Below are 23,883 nucleotides of genomic sequence, written 5' to 3'. Positions count from 1 at the left end.
TACTTTAAGGTTTAGTAATGCCATTATAATTCAAAAGTTTCTGCGCATCAAGTTCTCGAGACCTTGCGGTGATGTGCCGGTTGACGTCACGCATCTCCTCCTGTCGTCTTCCGGCTGAAAATAACAGCAGCTTTGCCCAGTCCCACCGCAGGAGACGGAGAGTTCGAAGTGTGAAAGACACCGCTGTGCCAGACATGGCTGGCTTTGAAAACAAGTTGAGTTCTTACACTTTAACTCAGTTAAACGAACTGCTCGAAGATGACGAGAAGCTCAACAAATTTATCGACGATTCGGAAGAGGTAAGTTTATTTTTCTCGTGAAGACCGTCGCGAAGTTACCGCGGCGAGTTGATTTGTAATCTGGAACAGCACCATTTTATACAATGGTTCTGCTGCATCGTAGGGCGTGTTTATTTCTATACTTTTAAATTATTTGTTTTATAATTACGACGTCTTTACACTAGGAACTATTTACATTTGAACGTTTCAGCGCGTGATTTCAATTTGGTATGTTTTTGACGTCGCGGACTATGACAAAGTGTTATGATGTCATCCGTTAAACAATACATTTTCAATAAGACAAAGTCACCTTGTCACGGTAGCAGAAACGGTTCAACCTACCGTATAATAATGTCATTGAGTTAGGAACATACATATCCTCTATATAGTCTCTGCTTTGTTGTTATATCTCCCATCAGAAAGTCATTTTCTCGTGATCCTCTTTTGCAACTTGTGTATTTCTGTTTTTATTTGTAGTAGCATTTCATTTATGTTTTTATGGAAACGTCATTCATGTCATGGAAGAAACCCTGTCATTAACTGATCATAGCATATGTTTGTACTACTTACCAATTTGTATAATGCAAAGCCATAGTTTGCCGTCATATTTACTGCAATTAATAATACATTAGTATTTTGGTGTCATTTATATTTTTCCTATTGTTTTTATAAAAATACCATTTAGTACAGTTCTGTAGTGCATGTTTTGTATGTTTCTTATAGGCAAGGTGTATGATGTGCTTGTTCCCCTTTTTAAATCAATCTAAGTCCCTGGTGATTTTAATTATAAAGGAAAAGTCTGTGGCAATGTAGCATGTAGGCCTACGTTACACTGTGTCTTAACCATATTTATTGTATTTTTAATCAGTTTCATCATGTCAATTATAATTGTTAATGCACCATAAATGTATTCGCATCACACTAAGCACTGCCAATGCACACAGTATCAGTACCAGGTCTCTGACTCTGACTCGCTGTGTAAGTTCAAAGTTTGCTCACTTGTGTTTGCATATTCTCAATTGGATAGTATTCTTGACATGTTCACAGCTTTGAGTTGATTTGACCTTCCAATTCATGGAAGGATGTCAACCTTGACTCAGTATGTGTCACAAGAGGATGTTTGATCTGGCAACACTGTAACTTGGTGCTATAAAAGGTTATGTTTTTATTTACCTGGCCAGAGAAGTTATTTATAAAGGACTCTCTTAATAATTTATCTATTGCTTTTTAAATAAATACCTTTCTTAAAACTAGCCTAAGCATTCTTAAAAGAATAAAATAATAATAATAAAATCTTGGCTTTCACTTGACTGAGACAAATGGGTTACTGGAATGGTGCTCCAGAAGCCAAATATAGTAACAATTCATATTATGTAGAACATTATTATCTGCCATATGAATACAATGGCTGCAGATTCATATGGGTCGACATGTCTTTTAGAATGCTGTGTTAGTTTAATGTGATGAATACCTCCCTTTAGTCAGATTTGGAAAGGACTAGCATTATGTAATCAGTGAAGAGCAATAATTTGTATTTCACAAGCTAGGATTTGTGTATTAACTGGAAAATTGGTTTCGGTATTATCTGTCACCATCTACTTAATGTTAACAGATGATTTCTGCTTTCTTTGATGTATAAAGAACAGTTTCTCTAACTGTTTATTTTGAGTGCTTGTTTGGGTATTTCATTTTTATCCCAACCACGTAATATGTAGGACATCCTGGCAGGGGCTGTGTAAAATCTCAGAAGAACAAATGCTTTCTAACCTGCCAGCTGACATAGGCAGGTGTTTGAGAAACGTGAAATCTGTCACTTCTTCCTGTTATGCACTCTCTGACACATGATACCTAAACTGAAACTGCAGAAGTGCTCCTGTTGAAAAGGGAGGAGTCATGACAGTTAAATACTGTTAAATGTTCCTAATGCCAGTCATAGTGTCTTGAGTCACCAGAGGTGGCATGTTGCAATAATCGTGTTGTTGTTTTTTTAGAGATTCTTGGAAATGGAATACAACTTTTTTTGTATTGTGTGATTCTATGATGTGTACCTTTTGCCACTGACCCCTCTTTTTATTTATGCTTTTGGGCCATAACTTCTGTTGCAGTAGTAAGGACGTTATGGGCATCCAGTATACAAGGCGGAGTGACCTAAATATCAAAAGCCTGCTGATTCTATTTCTAATCAATTTCTGCATAAATAATTTTAAGCCTCTTAACTGATTCTCAGTGGTGGTGAATCTCTTTTATATGCATGCATACTAATTTATACGAGGGAGGCACATACCCGTTTACACCTGTTTTTTAAAATCCCATCTCATTTGTCCATTTTCAACCACTCCTGTCCTGATTTCTTTGAGGGGAGGGTCTATGGGCGGGTAAATGTATGGACTTTTTCGTATCTTTTACATTCAAGCTCTTTTACGCATTGGGTCAGTAGGCCATGTTTAGGCATTTAAAGCAAAAATAACTATTTGTAGTTATGAAATAAAATGACTTGTATCGTGCAAACAAACAAACAGAATTATTAATACAGGACTGAATGTAGGGTAATTGTTAAATAAACATTTAACAGTGATAATAATGTATCATTAGCCTACTGCTAAGCTAAAAAATGAAAATTCAGCATTTAAAGCATGCTATAAGGTATTGGGCAATAGCCAATTGCTAAAGAAATTTGAATTGTTGGGCTAAATGGCGATGTATGGTATAATCTCAGTATTTACTTTTTTTTTTATATATATATAAAAAATCATATCCTGATCAATTTTGTCCTACAAACAATGTTCATATTGAAGGCTATAAAACATAGTGAATGTAACCTTGCAGTCTATCTACCTTGCAGTCTATCCAAAAAATTGAGTCAAATCACATAAGATTCTAACATTACAATCTAAAAACAAAATAATGCTTTTTAAAGAAGTAGTTCAATTTAAATTAAATAAAGTTAAAATGAAAATAAATAAAAACAAAACTACTATCATAAAAATACACTTGTAGGTTTGGAATTCTTTAGCACATTTATGTTCACCAACAACAGCAAATATTCAACAACACATATTTTAGTAAGTTATCATTTAGTGTTAATGTATATTTTAGTCCGAATTATTGTGCTTCTATCCGATTGCGCTCCGTCTGTTCGGCGCGCATGCACGGTGGCGCTAGTTCACGGAAGTTTAGCCTACAGAAGCTTCAAGCTTGTCCACTCCTGACAGCAAATGGAAATATTTGCTTAACTTTCTAACATTTACAGATAGAGAATATGTCCGTGGAATGTACTGTAAGTTATGCACTGAGGAAATTATTGGATGTCACGTCAGCTTAAATATTATTAATGGAGGTATATTTGTTTCCACCAATCGCTGCACAAGTGAAGTTTACGAATGATGACGAAAGCACATTAGGGCGAGCCCTCCCGGAACCCACAGAGAATGCATTGCAGTGCCTGCAGTTCGAAAAAAAAAATCTTTGTATGAAAGTCTATGTATGGGAACACCCAGGGCGATTCTCGGCCAGAGTGAAATCGCCCAAAAAGAGGCGGTACTCCACAGAACGTGACTTGGAGTTGGACACTGATTGGACTATAACCAGAGGCAGAACAACAGTCACTGCTAGTGTAATTCTGTGGTTGAATGTGAATGTGATTGAAAAAGTCCCATTCACACATTGGTGGGGCGTTGCCCAATCGCCCTAATGAGGAAACCGCCCCTGAGTTTTTAAAGTAATGGATAGGTCATAGATTTAATCTTAATTTTCCACTGTCCACATACCATGTTATTTACACTTATCTTGAAATGTATCCTGACAGTTCACTCTGTCACTTGAAGCTGCAACATGATGCTGCGAGAGATTTATGAACAGCCAAGTGAAAATATTTACTCTCGTTACAGACTACAGTGACTGCAACTGTTTTTGTTTTCCTTTCAAAAGGCATGATACAATACATTCTCTTTCTGTATTACTTTATGATTGTCTATTAATTTATACTAAAAGTTTGCGTTCTGTAAAATGTTTTTGAAAGTAGTCTCTTATGCTCACTTAAGACTACCGGTATTTATTTGATACAAAAAATTATATTATAATATATTATAATAATAATTATATTATAATAAATGACTATTTGAAATAACTTAGCCTATCTATTTAAATATATTTTAATGTGTAATTTATTCCTGTAATGGCAAAGCTGAATTTTCAGCAGGCATTACTCTAGTCTTCAGTCAGTCACATGATCCTTCAGAAATCATTGTAATATGCTGATTTGGTGCTCAAGAAACATTACTTATTATTATCAATGTTGTGCTGCTTAATACTTTTGTGGAAAAATATCATTTTCCGGATTCTTTGATTAATAGCATCAATAACATTTATTTGAAATATTTTGTGTAACAATGTAGGCCTAAAAGTCTTTAGGTCAATTTTGATCAATGTAATGTGTCCCTGCTGAATAAAATTATTACATAAAAAAAAAAAAAACATGTACTGACCCCAAACTTGAGTATCAAATGGTTGAGTATTTCAATTTATATGTAACTTTTATTGAATTAATTTGTTCTTTGTGTGTTCTCAGATTAAAGGAATACAACAGAACAAGGAGATGACCCTGGCTAGTAACCGTCTTCTGGCTGAGGAGAACCTTACACTTCAACCCATGCTTGACCATCAAAAGAACGAGCTTACCAGACGTTACCGGAGCCTACAGGACCTGTTTGAGGCCTATCAGCTGCGCAACTCCACTCTAGGTAAAATACTGCGATTAAAACAAGACTTCCTTTTGTCTCTCTGTCTTTCTGTGTATTGTATGTCCCTCACAATTACACAGCTCGACTTTTACTCGCACACCGTCTTAGTTTTTCATGTTATATTATATTGTGGTTAAAATGTCCTTTATGTGCCTGGGACTATTTTTACCATATGTAAATTTGAAAAGCGGCAATGGAGACAATGTAAATGTTTGAAGCATCCCTCTGGGCTTTAACTCAGTGTTGTTGTTGTGGTATGTGAACATATGAACTTAGTCATCTTTTCCAGCTATAAGATACTCCTTGAAAGGCCTGTTTTTCAGGTTTTACATGTCATTTTCACAAACTGTTAGTCTCGGTCCATCACTTCCCCCTATATTTCTCTTCCTTATGGAAAAGGAAGGCAGAACTAAACGGTAGCAGATGACTGTCACATCTGAGAAAGATCTGTGACATTAAAGAGAACAGGGACTGGTTTTCAGTGTCCCTCCACACCCTTCTGCACGGTGTGTGCTGGTATCATGAATATAACGCTGTCACTGATTACCCTTTGTGACGCAGTGGTTGCCTGGTAGCTGATTCCAAACAGCATACTAACACTCATTTCATTTTACCATCTGTACACTCAATGTCAGCTGGCTTGGGTTTTGAAATATGGTGTATACTGGAACTGAAGTGTTGAAGTTAGTATGTATATATATATATATCGTCGCTGCCCGATGAAACTCACGTATGTCCAAAACGGTTACTTTTTTTAAGGAGTGAAAAAAACACCGTAATTTCAAAAGCAGTTGAACGCAGCGTTGTCATACTTGGTACGGCATCTTTAAATGTAACCATATTCTTGCCAGTGTAATGATATAATCCACATTTGACCAAAGTCGAGTTTATATGGACATGCGTGCATATTTTACAGTAACGGTGGTCGATACGCGTTCTTCCGATCATTAATTAGAATGGCCAAGTCGCGTTTCATATTGACAGATGAATAGGCTACGCTCAGTTTATTAAATAGCCTACGTCTCAGTTTATTAAATACGCTCAGTTTATTAAATGTCTCTTGCAAACTATGAAGGGACAATGAATCAATACACTGACATGGCAATGCTAGACAGATACTTTGTTTGCACAGTCCTACCGTAATTTTGTCACTCCTCTCCACTCCTGGACGTACGTCTAGCGTCAGGGGGGAAACGTTTACCTTGATAAAGTTAGGCCTATTGTAAAGGAAAGTCATTGTCTCACCAGGCTATGTTAATTTGGCACTGTATTGCAGAAAAGAAAAAGATGAAACTTCACGAGACCGGTGTCGTGCCGAAAAGTGATGGTCCGCCGAAAATGTATTGCTGTCCGCGGGAGCGCGCACAGCGTTTTAAAGCTGTATCGCCCAGTCTCTTTACGGCTACAGCAGCTGCTTTTATGTGGATCAAACAGACATAACGTGCGAATAAACATCAGCTTATGTCCGTGGTAATAGTGATTAAAGCCTCTAATTGATTGAAAGGTTATTTCTACCCTGAAATTAGTTGATTTCCTTCAGAAGAATTATATTTGTCTGATTATAACTCACCTAGTACTTTTTACCTCTTTAAAATATCTTTAGAATGCCAATACAACCATTATAATGCAGTATTTCACCTGCCAGAAATGGAATATTTCGCAAAATGGAATGGAAACAGTTTTTGCACATTTACAGTCACCTAACTTTTGGGGTTCGTGTACGCAAATAATAATAATTATTATCATCATTATTTTAACATTTATTAGGCTACATGCTTTTATCCAAAAAATGAACAAAACAATTTGTCAAATGTCATTCATAATACGGTTTAGACAATAATAATACAGGGCTAAGGGCCCACATTCAGGGTTGCCAATCAGATGATTTCACAACTTTTTATTGGTCATTTAGAGATATGTGAAGCATACTGTATTCTGTACCCTACACCTGCTGTAATAGATCGATAAACACAAATTTGTATATTAAATGTAATCAAAAGGCAAAAAAAAGAATATATACATACATATATACATGCATACATACATATAAAAATATATATACATATATAATTTTTTATAAAGATGTGGCTGAGCCTTGGTGTAGCAGTATTGAGTTTTCACTGTGAAACCCCTCACTTTTCACTTCCAGCCCCTCACATTAGATGTTTGCCCCCTTTGAGGTCCAGCTCTTTTTTGTTATTTTGGCAGATAAATAAACATGGTTTACTGTCATCTGTATACAGATGAAGAGAAATATAGTGGCTTTGTTGAAATGTAGGTTACCCACTTTGCCAGGCTGGGGCGGTTGGTTATGCCCCAGATAAGGATTTACTGGCTCAGCAGCAACAGCAGCAGCATCAGTGCCAGAGCATCTGGACAAGGTTGCCGGCAGGCTGGCTAGTCAGCCGTTCTCTTGACCCAGATAAACAAAAGCCCTAGTTATCAGGCTAAATTGTGTGGTGAGGTTCCTGTGTGTACATTAACTCGCTGCCACCACTATTCCCGAAAGCCACACCATGACAACAGAGCAGCTATGTGGGGTGTTTCAGCGTGACGGCCCATTCTGATGCTGCGGTGGTGCTCTGGAGTAACAGTGTGGCTTTGTGCCCTGAGCAATGTCAGAAACAGGAGTTGGAGAGGAGAAGTCGAATGCTTACACAAACACACACACAGACAGTATTTTCCGTCTTTCTTTGTTCTCTCACACACTTGCAGAGAGCACAAAGTAAGTTCAATGGGCTAGCTGTAGACTAATATCAGTCTCATGATCTGCAGGATGTTTGGAATGAAATAAAACATTGCATTGTGTGATACAGTATTTCACACAGTATGCTTTGTTGTATAATGTTTATTTAGGCAAATGCAATGGGTCATTTAGGTATTTTAAGCATACCAAAACATTTGCATATTGTGCCCATGCTATGTCTATTGTAGAATGGTAGTATGCTCCTCATAGCCAGATGCACTTCTAGCATGTGCATGTCACCAAAGTCTGACTGAAGTTGAAGAGAACAGCTAAACTGACAAGAACATCCTGCCTAAACATTTTACGTAAGAACGGTTTTCTTCTGGGCAGAGGGTTTATTTGCTCTACAATTTATGTTTAAAATGGTAAGTAAAGCAAAAGTAATAAAGTGGGTCTTTGTTACCTTCATGTCTCTAAATCATCCAAAACATCAGGGCCTGTTTCAACCAGCGCTTAATGTGATCAAAATAATATCCCACATTAATAGAACATTAGTGTCTGTGTTAGTGTTTTAAACACAAGCCTCTATTTAAAAGGCTCTACCCTCCCTTGCTTTCCTGCTCCGTTTTCATGTGCCTCATACAAGGTCGGAACAGTTTTAGGTTGTTTACTGTCGGTTTCTGTTTGTTGTTGAAGCATGTACACTGAATCATACGGCTGATAAGTCTGTGCCAGCTTGATTCTGTTAGATATAGCAGTAGATATTTCTGTTTTTTAGCTGATCTGAGGTCAGTTTTGATTAACAGTGTATAGGTCAATCATCAGTATCAGCTGATCGTTTAAGAACAAGCAGTGAGTTAATTAGATTGTCATTGAAAAGACAAAGAGGACCGAAAAAGGCCTTTGCCTTATTGATGATTATTTTAATGGGAGAATTCTTTTTTTTTCATTTTTTTTTTTCATCACTCCATTAAATAATCAGTGTTAAGTGGCAGGAAAACAAAAAGCACCAATAGTTTAGTGTCTGCAATTGTGAGCTTTATTGATAAATGGTAAAAGACAGCCTACAGTGTTTAATTTTATACGACTTGTAAAGAAACTGCATTACTGGGTAGGGTCCAGTTAGTAGTTCGGTTGTAATGTGGTGAACATGGCAAGAGCGGCCTGTTGAGTGGTTGGAAAACATCTAGAATTATGGATGGTATTTTTTCATTGTAGCATGAAGTACAACACACAATGACACTTTTGTAAGTTGCACCTGCCAGGAAAATACATGTAAATAGATGTAAATCAGTGAAGGGAGCTGGACTGATAGTCAAACGTGGCCATAGTTAATAAATCACAAGCTATCAAAGTGTTGCTTGTGATGTCTGACAGCTTTGATTTATGATCGAATCAAAGCTTATATTGATGCATTTGTAATGATTTGTATTATTATAAGTTTTGCCATTTTTAAATCGTGTAAAATTAATTTTCCTCTTTGTTTTGAGCTATCTTTAACTGTTACGTATAGAATATTACACATTTCTCTCTTGATAATGATTAATGAATGGCTGTTATGTAAAAAGTTATGTAATTTAATCAAATAATACTTGAAATTGGTTTCTGACGCAAGCGTCTGTTGACCTCTGAGAATCGCTGATAGACTCATCGAGTTGTACAGTCAGTGAAATCTGATGCTGCGGCTCCTGAGCTAAAAGGTGAAACACACCCTGTCGATGCCTCTGCTAATTTACTTAAGGCACGCACACAAAGTCTTCAGATTTATCTTGCAGCCTTTGATGTTACACAACGACTACCGGTAAAGCCGAAAGGTGCCGCTTTCCCTCAAAACAGACCTTACATGTCCCTAACATGTTTTATACCTTATCAGATTAAAACATTTTCCTATATTCCCTTGCATTACCACTTGAATATCATATATATCTTGCTTACATTTACAATGATGCATTTAGCAGACGCTTTTATCCAAAGTGATTTACATTGTACTTTTTTGGTTTTGGGTAATTGAACACGTCATTGCCAGCACATTACTCTACTGCTTGAGCTACAGGAAGGCAGTTTTTAATTGTAATAATTTTTCAGACATCTAAATAACACAGTTTTCTTTTCTGTCCCCTCACAGACCACATATCAGGAAACATGCCTTTGGACACATTGCTTGCACTCCTACAAGCAGAAGGGGCCAAAATCGAGGAAGAAACTGAGGTACCTCACTCACCTTATCTTACTCATTAAACTTACTCTTTAAAGTTGCACGCTATCTGCTAGGGATTGTTCAACATCTGATGGACTCATTAGATGATGATCATTGCTATTTTCTCTGCTTTTTTTTCCAAATCAGAACATGGCCGATTCGTTCCTCGATGGTGCAGCCCCCCTGGACACATTCATTGATGAGTATCAGAGTAAGAGGAAGCTGGCACACCTGCGGAGAGTCAAGATAGAGAAGCTCCAAGAAATGGTGCTGAAAGGACACCACATGGCTCCGGCTACACCTCAGCCCTTTCGCTCTCAGGACCTTCCCTCCTGGCCAGCTGTTCTCCATAGAGAGGTCAATGGTTCCCTTATGCCGTTGCCCCGCCGGGCTCCTCCTCTTCCCCCTGTTAAAGTCACTCAAACTCCTGCTGTCCAGCCCGCCACAGCCGTCTCCTACTCTCCTACATCTCCGTTCTCTCCCACTACTCCATACCCCCCTATTCCCCCCAGAGTTGGAAACGCACCACTCATTCTTAACCAGGGATACCCCAGCATGTACATGCAGCAATACCCCCCACCCGTGCCCCAGAGACCCCCTCCACGCATGGCCCCCCAGCCAGGCTTCATCATGCAGTGAGCATGGGATATTACAGTCTGTGGATGAGAAACAAAGTGCACACTGGACATTCATTCAAGCCGTTTGTTGCTCCTTAAAGCTGCATGTTATAAAATATCGTGCGCCAAGATGGGAGTCTTGTCATGTGTAAAATGAACAAGACTTTTCTGCATTCAATGGGGCATCTGCAACAGGATCTTCAATTTGCACTTTAGACTACTTTTGTATTTGATTAGTCATGGCTGGTTATGGAGTCGTACTGTTCCCGTTCCGCCCTCTTCAGCAGCGTTAGATCAAGTAAAGATATTTTACGTGAGCCTCAGGTGCTCCCATACATATTCAAAGTTCAAGAACAGGGCTTCAGTTAGGCCAGCTGGACAGTTCTGAAGAGCCAAGGTTTGATGTGTTCGATTCTGTTTGCGTTGTCAAGATCATGCTAATATGTCAGTTCAACCACTCTTCAGACATTTCATACCTGCAAAAGCTGCTTTAACAAAAAGGTAATGCCTATGCAAACAGACTGAGACCCCTATGTTGAGGGGACTGAGACTGTGCTGATTTTATTAGGTGAAAGATTCAAAAACATTGTTTTGCTCTCCAGGTTTTCTCAGACCTGCAGCCAAAGATGTTATTTGTTTTTCAGTGGATCTAGTTTTGGGCTGGTAGCAGTAAACCAGTGTGATTTAATAGAGGTTTTGGGTTAAATGTGGGTGAAAATTTGGTACGAATGTTTTGGATAAGATTGGCTGATCAGAGCTACTGCTACAATGGAGAGAGGACCAAAATGCCTTATGTGTCTCTGATACGAGCAAATTCGTGCTGATGTAGGGGGCTTGTTGGCTAGAATTTGTACAAAGTGAGAGTGAACGGTAGTGTCATGGAAAAAAAAAATGCTCAAAGGAGTTCTTTTTCATCATGTAAGTGTGAACATTTCTGAAGCATATTTGCTTGTACTGTCATTACCACGCATACTTAAACTGATGCTCTATGCATAATTTACCATTTTAATGTTTATATCGGACACCATAATCCTTCTTGTTTATTTTTGCCATCTGGTGTAAAGATGTTCATTGGAGATGTGCTTCCTTTTCCATAAACCCTCATATTAAGTGATATTTAATATGTTTAACTAATATAGCTACATTTATTTTAACCTTTTTTTCCCTCTTAAGTAACTTTACTGGACAAATTGGACTTGTTTTCACCCTGGATCTGTTTTTAGTAGTATGTTGTGTTTTTTCCGGTATGTTCACGTGTCTCAAATAGTCACTTAGTGCCTATGATGTTCACTGTGGTGAGGAGTGTTTTGTGCTACATATTCCTCTTTGCCTTTCCGTTCTATAGCAAATTACTTTATGCCCAGAATACACCTTTTATTAATATGTATATAAATATATGCTGTTTACACAGGTACATCCTTACAAGTGTCCTTTACCTAAATATCTAATTTATATGTTTTACGTATAGAGCCATAATTACGTTGCCTCAAATTCAGGAAGTTGGCATGATAGAAACAGGAAGAGGAAAACATTTTTTGTGTGAAGTCCTCTCTTTAATCACCGGTGCTGCTACATTAATTTAATGAGCTGAACCCAGATGATGTTAGTTTGCAGGCTCTGTTTGAATTAAATCACTCTGTGTTTGTCAGACTGGGGTTGGGTATCTGCTTTATTATCTTGATGCTGATGAGCACCAGATCGAGAGGTGGAATTAATTGGGTTCCTCGTGAATCGGGCTGTGTTATGTCTAGACATTGACTAAATATCTGTGAAAACCATTATGTACAATGACAGGCTTGCCAAGCATCTGGAAAACCCAGTTTCCACCCTTGAGAATTGTTTTTTTGTTTGTATGTATAGACATGGTCTTGCTTTGTCTTAGAAATAATGATAATGATTGCTTGGTTTGCAAAAGGTAACTTGGCTGTATGCTTTTGCTGGCAATATAAAAGTGTTTTTTTACTTTCCTAATGTAAAATTCGCAGACTATTGTGTTAGGCATTGTCTATTGAAAGAGGTAGACATTGGAAATGGAACTGACATCTCTATTTTAAAGATAATAAACGATATCACATCACTGTTCTGTGAGTTTAACCTTTTCATGCATTTTATTCAGGAATGAATGTTACATTATTTTTATTTGATGAAGAGACCATATAGCTCTATGGATAAATCTGATGGCCCCTAACAAAGAATTTGACTCCCCCTTGTGGATGCAAGTACACCATACATTGTCATATTTCCTCTAAAGCAGTGGTTCTTAACCTTTGACATCTTTGGTATTTTGACTGCAATTATGACAAAGCTGCTTGTCTCATTTGTTTTATTAACATAAAATGACTAAATGAATTATTTTTACATTAATGATAATGTAAATTGCAGCCCAAGAGGCCCATTGATTTTACACAATAAATGTAGTGTTTCTAACTATATTTAGTAACCATTATGCATATAGGTTTACTGGTGGTTGAATGCCAAACAATGGTGAGAAGCATTCCATGATTTTAGAATTCACAGCTTTAGCCAACACTGAACTTCTGATTCTTGTGAGTTTATGTTGTTGATAAACATAAAGGCTGCTGTATATTTTATGTATGAAAGTCAATTCATACTGTGTGAGGAAAATATTAAATGTAATATAAGACAGCTAAATTAAATAATTCACATTGTCATTATACTGAAACAAACTGTTAAAATATTTTGTAGAAAATATTTAATTTTAAGTTGAAAGCATATCAGAGATGAACACTTCAAATATTTTTCTGTGGTACAACGGTTTGAGAACCCCTGCAATAATGCATAGTGATCATCACTACAGAAACCACTTTAAATTACCTTTGACACAAAACGGAATTCATGTTTGACAATTTGTTGCCTATTCATGGCCTGAAGCTTGCAGCACAAGGAATGACACAAAATAGAAAGGAGCAATGTATATGATGTTATGATGATGGTGACCCAGTAAGAACATCCTTGACAAAAATGAATGATTGTACCCCCCTCAAAATGTATACTGTGTTGCCATAGGCCTACAATATTTGTTTAAAGCCTACACATCACATTAACTTTAATGGACTGCTTTCTCTTTGTAGTTGTGTGCTTTCCTCCCAAGAGCATCGCCTCAGTAACACCCCAACCACATCGGGCTCTGAGGGACCTCCAGCACGACCCATTTAACCATCTGCTTCGCACGTGTCAAATTTGACGTGCTACGTCACGCCTACGCCATCGCGTCGAGAGCCACAGCTCCGCCATATTGCAGGAAATCCGTCTGAGGTTTAGAGATTAGCGTTTAATCTGAGGAGCTGGGAACGAGAGTGTGATTGGAAGTTACTGCTAGCCATATGGTTAGCTCGAGTGGGCGGGTAGATCGCGCAATCTCTGTTGTCATACGACAGGACATATGTTTATTAAGACAAATTGGCGCAGTTCGGCACGTTATTATTATGCCGAACTCTCTTTATGAGTGTGTGGCTAGACTGGCGAGTTGACATTCTGACTCTGAAAAGTGGAAAATCGGATTAACGTTCAAGATTGCGCACCAAACCCTAATCATCTTGTGTCGCTGGCTCCCGTTGTTACGAGCCCAAGAAATCTTATAGAGAAAGGCTGATTTCTAGTTAGGTTGATGTCAGCAGGAAAACACCAAGACCGGGATCGGTGACTGTATTTCTGTCAGCGAGGAGGAGAAGCGATCGAATCGGTGTGTGCTGGCGATGTTATTATACTGCCCCGTGACCCATGTAACCAACTGTTGTTCAGTGTTGACTAAATTAGCTGTGTTAGAGCATTAAACCTGCCCGCTTGTCTGAATTTGAACAGTTCTCGGACCCTTCGGAGTCGCTGGCCACTTTGCGATCTCTTCTTCCTCGGACTGGCACCAGCAAACACGGAGAATATCTTTGTTCGTTTACTGGCTAATAAATCCTGACTGAACTTGTGAGAAGATGTCGACTAAAGAGCCGAAAGAAAAGCTGTCGACAACTGAGCGAATCGTTAAAAGTAAGTTTGTGTTTCATGAAGTCTTGACAGCTAACGTTAGTTAGTTACAGGTAACGTTAATTCTAATAGATTTACCGCTGTGGTATTTTGGTGAATCACTTGATTCAGCATTAATTTGATTCATCTGAATCATTTCTTGACAGCTATCTCAGGTTTTGTTGGGGAGAGAAATTGAAAGAACTCTTAAACTCTAGACTGCCCATTTCAACTTTGCAAGCAACTTAGTTTTGATGTTCAGTTAATGAAAATGTGCCACTAAATTGAATTAAGAATATTTGGTAATCTTGGCTCGAGTGTGTGTGTATGTATCAGTGCTTTCAAATAGATTAAAGGGATAGTTCAAACCCCCCCCCCCCCCCCCCCACACACACACACACACACACACACACACACAAATGTCATCATTTTTTCACCCTCATGTTGTTCCAAACCTGTATGAGTTTATTTCTTCTGTTGAACACATTTTAAGCAATGTTGGTCATCAAACAGTTGACGGTAGCCATTGAATGCCATAGTATTTTTTTCCTACTATGGAAGTCAATGAGTGTTGTCAACTGTCTGGTTACCAACATTTTTTTAAATATCTTATTTTTTGTTCAACAGAAGAAAAACTCATACAGATTTGGAACAACATGAGGGTGATTAAATTATGACAAAATTTCCATTCTTGGGTAACTATCCATTTAAGGTGATCTATCTGATCCATAAGATAATTGCAATACACAGGTAATTGCATTTCATCTTTAATCAATTTAAATTGCCTATCAAAGCATTTAGTATTCACAGTAGCTTAAAACTGCCTGGATAAAGCTGTGGTTGTTTTAAAGATCGACCAAGAATGTAACCGCAAAGCTCAAAGAGTGACCCATACATGTAAAATTAGTATTTCTTTCTTCATACCTGGTGGATGAAGTCAGAATCATTGCATTATGGTTATCTTTTTTTCTCGGCTCAGGTGACTTGTGTAAAGCAAACCTCATCTTAAAATTCAGCAATGTGCTCCTGTCAGCCAGTCTTAGCAGGAGCGTATCATTATTTGTGGTATAAATAATATGGAGCCTAAATTGAAGCACACATGCTTCATATTACCTTCTTGGATCAGCTTTGAGAACTTTCCTTGTGAACACCATGTGAATTAGAATGAAATAGTGGGTTTTAAAATCAAGACACAAATCTCCTCTAGGTATATGAGCTAGTGTTTTACAAGCAATAGACCCTAGCCAGGTTTTTTTTTCTTCTTCATATTGATATTTAATAGTTATTAAAAATTTGTTTTTTAATATTTTGCGAATAAAAATCAACCAGCGAGGGATCGACATATAGCCTGTGCAACACTGTATAATAATTTTCAAAACACTTTTCCGGAGGTTTGTGGATTTATTTTTTTGCAAAGACATATTTCCATTGTTGCGTCAACTGAACAATCAAAGTTAAAAACTTTACACCTATCACTCAATTTTGTTTTCATTTTTTGTGAAAAATTAAATCCTCTTTCATCTGTCAACCCGTAGGTTATGACATGTTAGTTATACTGAAACAACTCCATTGAACACTTTTTAATTCGAAACAGATTTTAGACATGTTTTCAGTTTGATCCATCTGTGGGTTTCTGGAAAATATTGCGAAGGAAAACAAAATAATTTCCCCCTTTTTTTTAAACTATAATGATCTAAATAAAACTCACTGTATTCATGCTTCATTTTGGTAAGTTTACCCAATAAGGTCAGCAGGTTAACCTGGCCAAACTACATTTGATAAGACCTCTGTGCTCACTAACATCAGACCGTTGCACTTTCCATGGGCATTTGCTGCTTATATTTGAGTCACAAAAATATTGTCACAGAAGCTAAAATGTTTCTATTCTCCATGTTATTGGTCTGTCGAAGATGTGTCTTTGCTTCACACGTACATATGGGTTTAAAAATATAATTTTGTTGGTTTCAGAAGCAAGAAAATTTGAGACCCACTAATAGCACATTAGTAGGTCAGCAGACTTGGCACAGGAGCCGATTTGCCTTTCAAATGTCCAGGTTTTGAGTGAACACTTGTAGCCTGCCTAGTGTCTAGATGTATGCAGAGCTGGAAAAGCCCTGAATCTGCATGGCACGAATGTCATCCTGAAGGCAGACCCTGTCCTTGGTGACACTGAAATGCAAAGCGTTTGGTTCAGAACTGTGCCATATTCAAATGTTTAAACTATTGAGGATCTGTGTGTGAGACCCTTCTCACCTTACAGAATGTTGTAGCATAAATGTGTTGACGTCGCTCCACATCAGCCTTAACCCTCATTCTATCTTTTGACATTAAGGTTCTATATATTTTTTGCAGTGATGATGTTATAGAAGGAACATTTTGGGTTCCCCAAAGAACCTTTCATACCCTTTTTACACTGACAGGGTTCCGGTAGTCTTTGACCGCTCTCAAACCTTTCCGCGCATTTTCACTGCAGAAAATGGGGTTTCTGGGCCAGAAAGATTGGTTCAACTCCAGCCCTAAATACTTGCTGGTTTAAAACGGAGCCGAGGAGCGGGGGTGGTGAAATGCTCAGTCTTGTTGAGCAATGTAGGTAATGTTGCACTACATTGCTCTTTATATCTAAATATGTAAAACTGCGTGCGAGAGAACGAGTGAATTAACGTTTCAGTTCAATATATCTCCAAAAATGACAGCTGATAGTAACAGCAGAACAGTAGTGCCGCACTGCCTGCACAAACATTTTAGACTATTTATTTAGACTTAGTCTATTAAAAAAACATGTAGCATCGTTACATTACGATTCATTCCTTGAGTCTGTGGAAACACGGGGCCAGTTCGCGGCAGGCTCCTATTCACCTGGACGAGAACAGGCTCATGCTCCAGAACGCGAATTATTCTGGTGGAAAAGAGGGAATGAAAAGTGTTTCTCTTAGTGTACATTTTTTAAAAATTCTCTTTTCCACTAGGAACTTTTTGTGCAGTAAAACGGTTTCATGGATGTTAAAGGCCCACTGAAGAGCCTTGAAACGTGCAGCATTATTCAACGTGTTGATGTAATTTCCACTGAAACAGAAGACGGGGTGGGACATATCAAACAGCTCCTCCCCCTTTTTTAAATAGCCAATAGCGTTTAGTTTATATTACAGCTCAGCCAGAACCGTTGAGCTCGATAAAGCCACAGTTTCCTCTTAATCTCCTCGATATCGCTTTAAAATATAGCATTCTGTGTAGAATCAAATGGATACGATGCGTTTTGTGGTATGCGGCCACTCGCGAATATGATCAACTCTAACTGTGTGCGCGTTGTGGCGGTTTGCGTGACACTAATGTGAAACCAGACTTCATTCGTCCCGATGGAAAGCATTCATTTCGTATCCCCTATATAGTGCACTATGTGCCATTCACCATGTAGAAATAGTAAATGTGTGAACAAGTGACCCATTTTAGCCGCAGCTTCAGCGTCTATTTATGGTGTAGGGGACGGGATGCTTTAGATTCTAGAAAGCATTTTATTGGACAGAAAATCTGAAGACATGCTGAAGTGCAGAGTGTTGCTATCAAAATCATTGATCCATATTGGCGGAAGTGAGTGACTGTAAGTTTTTAATATCTTCTAGCACACTATAGCTTATAGATAACAGTAAGGCTAACATATTCATAATCATACCAAAAGCCAAAAAACTTCAATTTTGATTGCATGGGGATTTTAAAGGTTCTTCATGAAACCATTGATGCCAATAAAGAACCTTTTTTTTTTTTTTAAAGTGTAGGAGGAGTCCCTAAATAAACAGACTCTGAACCTGGAATCCCTGGCTAATAAAGGCTTTACCTAATCTGTTCTTAGTGCTGGTACCCAGCTTACCGTCCCTATTCCCAGCCTGTGTTGTGGACCCAGGGCTGCTTACAGTTTATTTATACTCCTCAACAGTCAGAGTATAGATAATGTTTGTTTATGTCCTTATGACAGTGAGCTAAAATTGTTCAAGTCCTCAACTTTGGTGAGGTGGAATTGTCCGCACTCGCCCCTCTTTACATATTATCTCCTTACTGCGTTTTTTATTTATTTATTGGCATTGGGGGCCAACTGATCTGCTGTGTTCTGCGAAGAACAGCCCTGTTCAGCCATGCGCTCATGACTTTCTTCTTTTTAAGCTGTCGGAGCCATCATTCTCACTCCTGAGGATATCATGATTGAAATGTTTGGGTTATGTCTTCATTCCCAAAGCGAGAGTGTTAGATTGTCTTTTACCATAGTCTTCAGTCATCATTTCTTCTTAAATAGAGTGGGTTCTCAATTTACAATTCATGCCTTTGGCAGACAGTTCTATCCAAAGCAAAGCAACAATACATTCAAATTAAATGAGATCCCATAACTTTCTAATATCATGGCAAAACTTTCACTTCATATTTTCATACAAGGGTTTTCAAACTGTGGGGATCAAATACGTTTAGCTATAGCTATAAGATATTAAGGAAACACAAGATTTTTTTAGACTTAGAAAATGTATTATTATTACATGTTAAATCTGATTTTGGAAATCATTTTATGAGTAATTATGTTTTATTATACTGACAGCCCTAGTTTTTTAAATATTATTAAAAAGTTTGGGGTCAGAAAGGTTTTTATTTAATTTATTATTTTTTTAAAGAAAATGAGTACTTTTATTCAGCATGACCACATTAAATGGTCATAATGACATTAAAAACATTTATCAATTTGACAGTAAAAGAAAGAAATGTAATGTGTAATTAAATGCAAATGAAAAGTAATTGCTGTTCTATTCATCAAAATAACTTTCTATTCATCAAAGAATCCTTACAAAAATGTATCGCAGTTTCCACAAACATATTAGGCAGCACAGTTGTTTTCAACATTGATAGCCTAATTATAATACGTTTTTCTTGAGCCGCCATTAGAATGATTTCTTAAGGATCATGTGACACTGCGGCTGAAAATGTATCTGGCAAATCTCAGAAATAAATTACATTTTAAATAGAAAAAAGCTATTTTACATTGTAATATTAATTCACAGTATCACTCTTTTTACTGTATTTTTAATCAAATAAATGCAGGCTTGTTGATCACTTATTTAAAAAAAAACATTAAAAATCCTTACTGACCTCAAACCTTTGATGTTTATAATTATATATGTTTATGGATCCAACATTACTCTTAACAGTGCATTGAAAGATGTTGTCTTTATAATATCATTCTTTATTCTTTTCCACACTCAATCTGTCTTTGTAAATGAACATATAACGCTGTCATTAGTAAATAGGTCCCTCACAAGACCATTGTTTCTGAGGGTCCTGGGCATCACAAAGTTTGAAAACCAAAAAATTTGTTTCAGGTGTCAGAAATCAGGCATAATCTGATGTGCAACTTGCATTGATCCCATTGTCAGTCACTGAAATAAAAACTCAGAATTTAATTTAACAAAAGGCAAAAAAACCTAATCAGAATGTCTTGTATTTGTCAGAAATTATGAATTGTAGTGAGACCACAGGGTGTAGAGATATTCAAATCAAAGAGCCTGAACTTTGGCCATATGAAGAGACCCATGCTGGGAATTTTTGTCTGTGAACAGAAAAAGTTTCTTGACATCTTTTTAATTAGACTGTTGCCTTCCTCAGTTTCAGTCTCTTGTACAGATATGCTGCTGAAATGTGGGATCCAGTGGCTTGATTAGAATCCCTAATGGTTGAAGGCTCAAGACATCATTAGCTCTTGCATTCTGTGCACGTTTAATAGAACCGCCAGATTAACGAGAGCGTTTTCAAAAGTCTGACTCGGCGCACTTCGCGGTACCGCTCGACAGCTGCCTGTTCCCTCTGAATGCTTTACCTTTAGTTACATGTCCCTCAGCCATCACACCGTAGTTTGTAGCCGCCTTTCCATAAAATTACGATCAACTTTGACTTCCCTCATAACATATGGGCTCTTACTGGCTATCGATCAAGCAGACATTCAGAGCCGGAGGCTGAGCAGCCAAAACACACTGGCGGATGCATGCAAATGAGGTCGCAGTGGAAGTAGCAGCGTCAACCCTGGCTTTTGTGATTAGACTGGGGGAAAACACTGTGCCAGGGGCCCTTGGCAGTTCACACAGCTTCCTGTTTTCTTCATAGTGTTTGAGAACCCTCAGACATGCTCATCACTTCATTCAATAATGAACTCTTCCGAAGGTACTGGGCACAAAAGACCGATATTAGCACGATATTGTATGATGCTTTTGATAAATCGATGCATATTCTCTTCTAAAACATCTGTTTACATCCATCTCGAATCTCTTAAGCTTCTAAGGAACCTTGAATCATTTAAAACTCCCATCTCATTATTAAACACGTCTTGAGCCTCAGCCCTCTCTATGGCAACTTCTGCACTTTCGCAGAGGGATTTGAAGGAGTTAGATTACCCGGCAGTTCAGTGCAGGTGAGGGATTATTGCGTGACATCTCGGGATCCTTTCACGTCTGTGAAGGTTAAACCTGAGAGCTGAATCAATAGAATCCTCATGATACCATAACTTCTCTTATTAACCCCAGCAGCGGCAAATGTCATGATGTTCCAGAGAGCAGCACAACTAATAAAGAGCAGATCTGAAAATACACTGTCTTAAGGACTTTTTTTCTATTTTTATTTTTTTTTATAAGATGCATCTTCAGGAGCGAGAGTCGCTAAACATTTCTTCATCAACAAATATGTGCAATGCAGGATTAAACGATACGTTGATTATTATTTTATTGGTATGACTGGTAACTGATAAATGGCTAATAATAATATAACATAGTATTTTGTCTTAAAAGAATTTAAACTGTAATCCTTCGTTTTAAATGCTAAAAACGGTAACAAATATTTACCTTGAGATTTGTTAAAGATTACATTTATCTGTTATTTTAGTTTATTTGTATTGGATATAAAGTAAAAAACAAATGTTGGGAAAAAATTATCAATTGAATAATTCAAACTATGTAAAGAAATATATTTTTAATTATATATTTTTTTATATTTATATAGTCCCATGAGTGTAGCAACATATTTTTTTCCGTGTTGTGATGTACATCTGATTGTAACTTAAAAAGAAAGATGTGTGGCAGAAATTTGGTTGAATGCATCGGTTATTGTTCGGATTTAATAATGATTAGAAATGTTTCTTGAGCACCAAATCAGCATATTAGAAGGATCATGTGACATGGAAGACTGGAGTAATTGCATCAGAGGAATGCTTTTTAAAATGTATAAAAAAAATATTTAAAAAAACGTATTTTATCAAGTAAATGTAGCCTTTGTAACATAACAGACTTTCAAAAAAATCTTTCTGAGCCCAGACTTTATAACAGTGGTGTATGTCTATTAATCTGTCCATTGTTACATAAAAATTTTATGTATTTGCATTGTTTGAATTATTAAATTGATTTAACTAGGACTTTAACACTCAGTGAGCATGAACCACTTAGTAGTACCTCCTCTTTTAAACTATGATTTCTATCGCAGCTACTTGGTTAATGCTGAAAAGATGTCCACACTGTCAACTGATATTTTTCTCTTCTTGTACTTACAGCAGTGCCACTGCCCCCTCACCAGCGGCTGACAATAAAGGACCTATTTGTGGATGGCAAGCCCAATCCCGAGGTACTGAAGAACCATTTGATCAAAGAGGGACGTGTGGAGGAGGAAGTTGCGCTGCGCATCATAAAAGACGGTGCCAACATCCTACGGCAGGAGAAGTGCATGGTAGAAGTGGAGGCACCAATCACTGGTAAGAAAGCAAGAGCATATCTTTAGTAGGGCTTGAGGGAGATGACCATCTGTCTTGATTGGAATGAACTTTGTTCTGGCTTGTGTTTTTCTTTTTCTTTCTGCTGTGGCCTAACCTAGTTACTAAGAAAAATCCTTAGTGAGGGTATTTTTCCTCATGGAAACTTCATGCAATGTTTCAAATATATTCATAATTACACTTCACTGGCATCAGTGTGTGTACATTTTCCCAACAATAAAAGAATACATCCTAAAACTATTGGTCTGGTTGATAAGTAACTTTTGAAGTAGGCTTAGAATCCATCTGTGAAAAGTTTTCATCGGGCACATCATATCGGCACTGCTTTTGAGTTGGTCGCAGAGATTGAGTGTTACGAACTGTCACTGTGGTGAATCAGCTGTGGCAAACTGACTCGTATGTTGATCAGTGTCAGTGCCGTTGGTTCTCACTGACAGATATTGTCTGCAGATCAGCGGAGCGCAGCACAGGAAACACTCACAGATTCTGCTGCGGATTGTGGTCAGTTTTGCTTCAGTGAACACTAGGAGGGATGTGCAAAAGCGAATCAACTAAATGGAGGGATACCTCCAACCTGACAAACTGCCCTTAAGGAAGATCTGTAAATTGAGTCTGGGTTTGAGAGCTCCTGACCCTTGTTTGGACATTCAGGATGCTACTTTCCCATCTACTGTATATTCCACTGTACAATTAAACAAAGTAGGGATGCATAATTTGTGTTTTCTGCTGATATTAGAGAACTCTTTTCACGTCAGTGTTTGTTTATTTTTTAAATAAAGGTGCCAGCCAGCACCAGCGTTTTTGGTCATTTTCACAAAAATGTCATGGCCCCCAGAATGTTTAGTTGTATGAAAAACAATCTGAACATGCAATATATCAACAGACCCTATGCTTTAAAAATAATAATAATAATAATAATTTTTTACCAACACTTGAATGTGGGTAAGTTTCATAACGAAAGCAACATTTTAAGCAAAAAGCTGATAAAATGGTTTAATTACAAAACAAATGTATCTATAATCAGTTACTGAGATAAAATGTGTTATAAAATTACAGTTACTTATGAAAATGGTAACGATTACAAAGGGGGTTACATCTGAATATTTTCTGTAAAAAGCTAGGATATGTTGAATAATATAAATTTGTTGCTTTGCCTGTTTTTGATGTGCACTATGTCTCCTGCCATTTAAAGGCCGTTTAGGTAAAGCAATGCTATTCTGATGCGTTTAATTGATTCTCTTGTTTGAATTTGCAGTGCACCACATCTGCTAATTACATCAATCCACATTGCTGCTTAAAGCTTTTAGCTACAACCTGTCTGAGAGTTGCCACCATGGCGAGAAAACATGCATTCCAGTGGGAAATCGAAAAATCATTTCATCCAGAAATCTGTATTTAACATCAGAACGATCTCAAACTAAAAAGAGGTGCTAAAGTCTGTTTTTGTGGTGGCTGTGCTTTAAAATTTAATTATTATAATCTTAATTCAAGTGATGAATAATTTTGATAGTTTAACAGTAATCATTGTTGTTGAGTACTACTGTAAGGTTAACCCTACTTGATTTAAATGTTGGAAAAAACATTCAAAATGTAGAAAACTAATCTAATGTA

The 23,883-nt window shown here is 37.4% G+C and overlaps 2 protein-coding genes across 5 annotated transcripts in view; both read left to right on the top strand.

Annotated features, from left to right (window-relative positions):
- Positions 1-60: 60 nt before the first annotated feature.
- vps37ba (VPS37B subunit of ESCRT-I a) lies at positions 61-12,616 on the top strand. Its single transcript, XM_079608080.1, has 4 exons — positions 61-299; positions 4,846-5,017; positions 9,829-9,911; positions 10,048-12,616. Exons 1-4 carry the CDS (start codon positions 72-74, stop codon positions 10,537-10,539), a joined length of 975 nt encoding a protein of 324 aa, XP_079464206.1. The 5' UTR covers positions 61-71; the 3' UTR covers positions 10,540-12,616.
- A 1,128-nt stretch (positions 12,617-13,744) lies between these two features.
- ppp3cca (protein phosphatase 3, catalytic subunit, gamma isozyme, a) overlaps positions 13,745-23,883 on the top strand; it is a 40,010-nt gene continuing 29,871 nt past the window's right edge. For 2 of the 4 annotated variants that reach the window (XM_079607886.1, XM_079607888.1), the window contains exons 1-2: positions 13,773-14,519; positions 22,057-22,254. In XM_079607886.1, the coding sequence (XP_079464012.1) occupies positions 14,465-14,519; positions 22,057-22,254 (253 nt within the window). In that variant the 5' untranslated portion in view covers positions 13,773-14,464. Of the gene's footprint in view, positions 14,520-22,056; positions 22,255-23,883 lie in introns of all 4 variants that reach the window. The other 2 variants (XM_079607889.1, XM_079607887.1) reach the window with 2 other exon arrangements.

The sequence above is a fragment of the Phoxinus phoxinus genome (genome assembly GCF_949152265.1).
Source record: "Phoxinus phoxinus genome assembly, chromosome: 3".
NCBI lineage: Eukaryota > Metazoa > Chordata > Actinopteri > Cypriniformes > Leuciscidae > Phoxinus > Phoxinus phoxinus.
Note: the sequence above shows the minus strand (reverse complement) of the source record. Positions and strands in the feature narration are given on the sequence as shown.

What these genes read in the sequence shown, in the direction of transcription:
- vps37ba (XM_079608080.1), top strand. Translation starts at nt 72, where the DNA reads ATGTGCCGGTTGACGTCACGCATCTCCTCCTGTCGTCTTCCGGCTGAA. An exon ending in TTATCGACGATTCGGAAGAG is followed by an intron (nt 300 to 4,845) that starts GTAAGTTTATTT and finishes GTGTGTTCTCAG; the next exon opens with ATTAAAGGAATACAACAGAA. An exon ending in GCTGCGCAACTCCACTCTAG is followed by an intron (nt 5,018 to 9,828) that starts GTAAAATACTGC and finishes GTCCCCTCACAG; the next exon opens with ACCACATATCAGGAAACATG.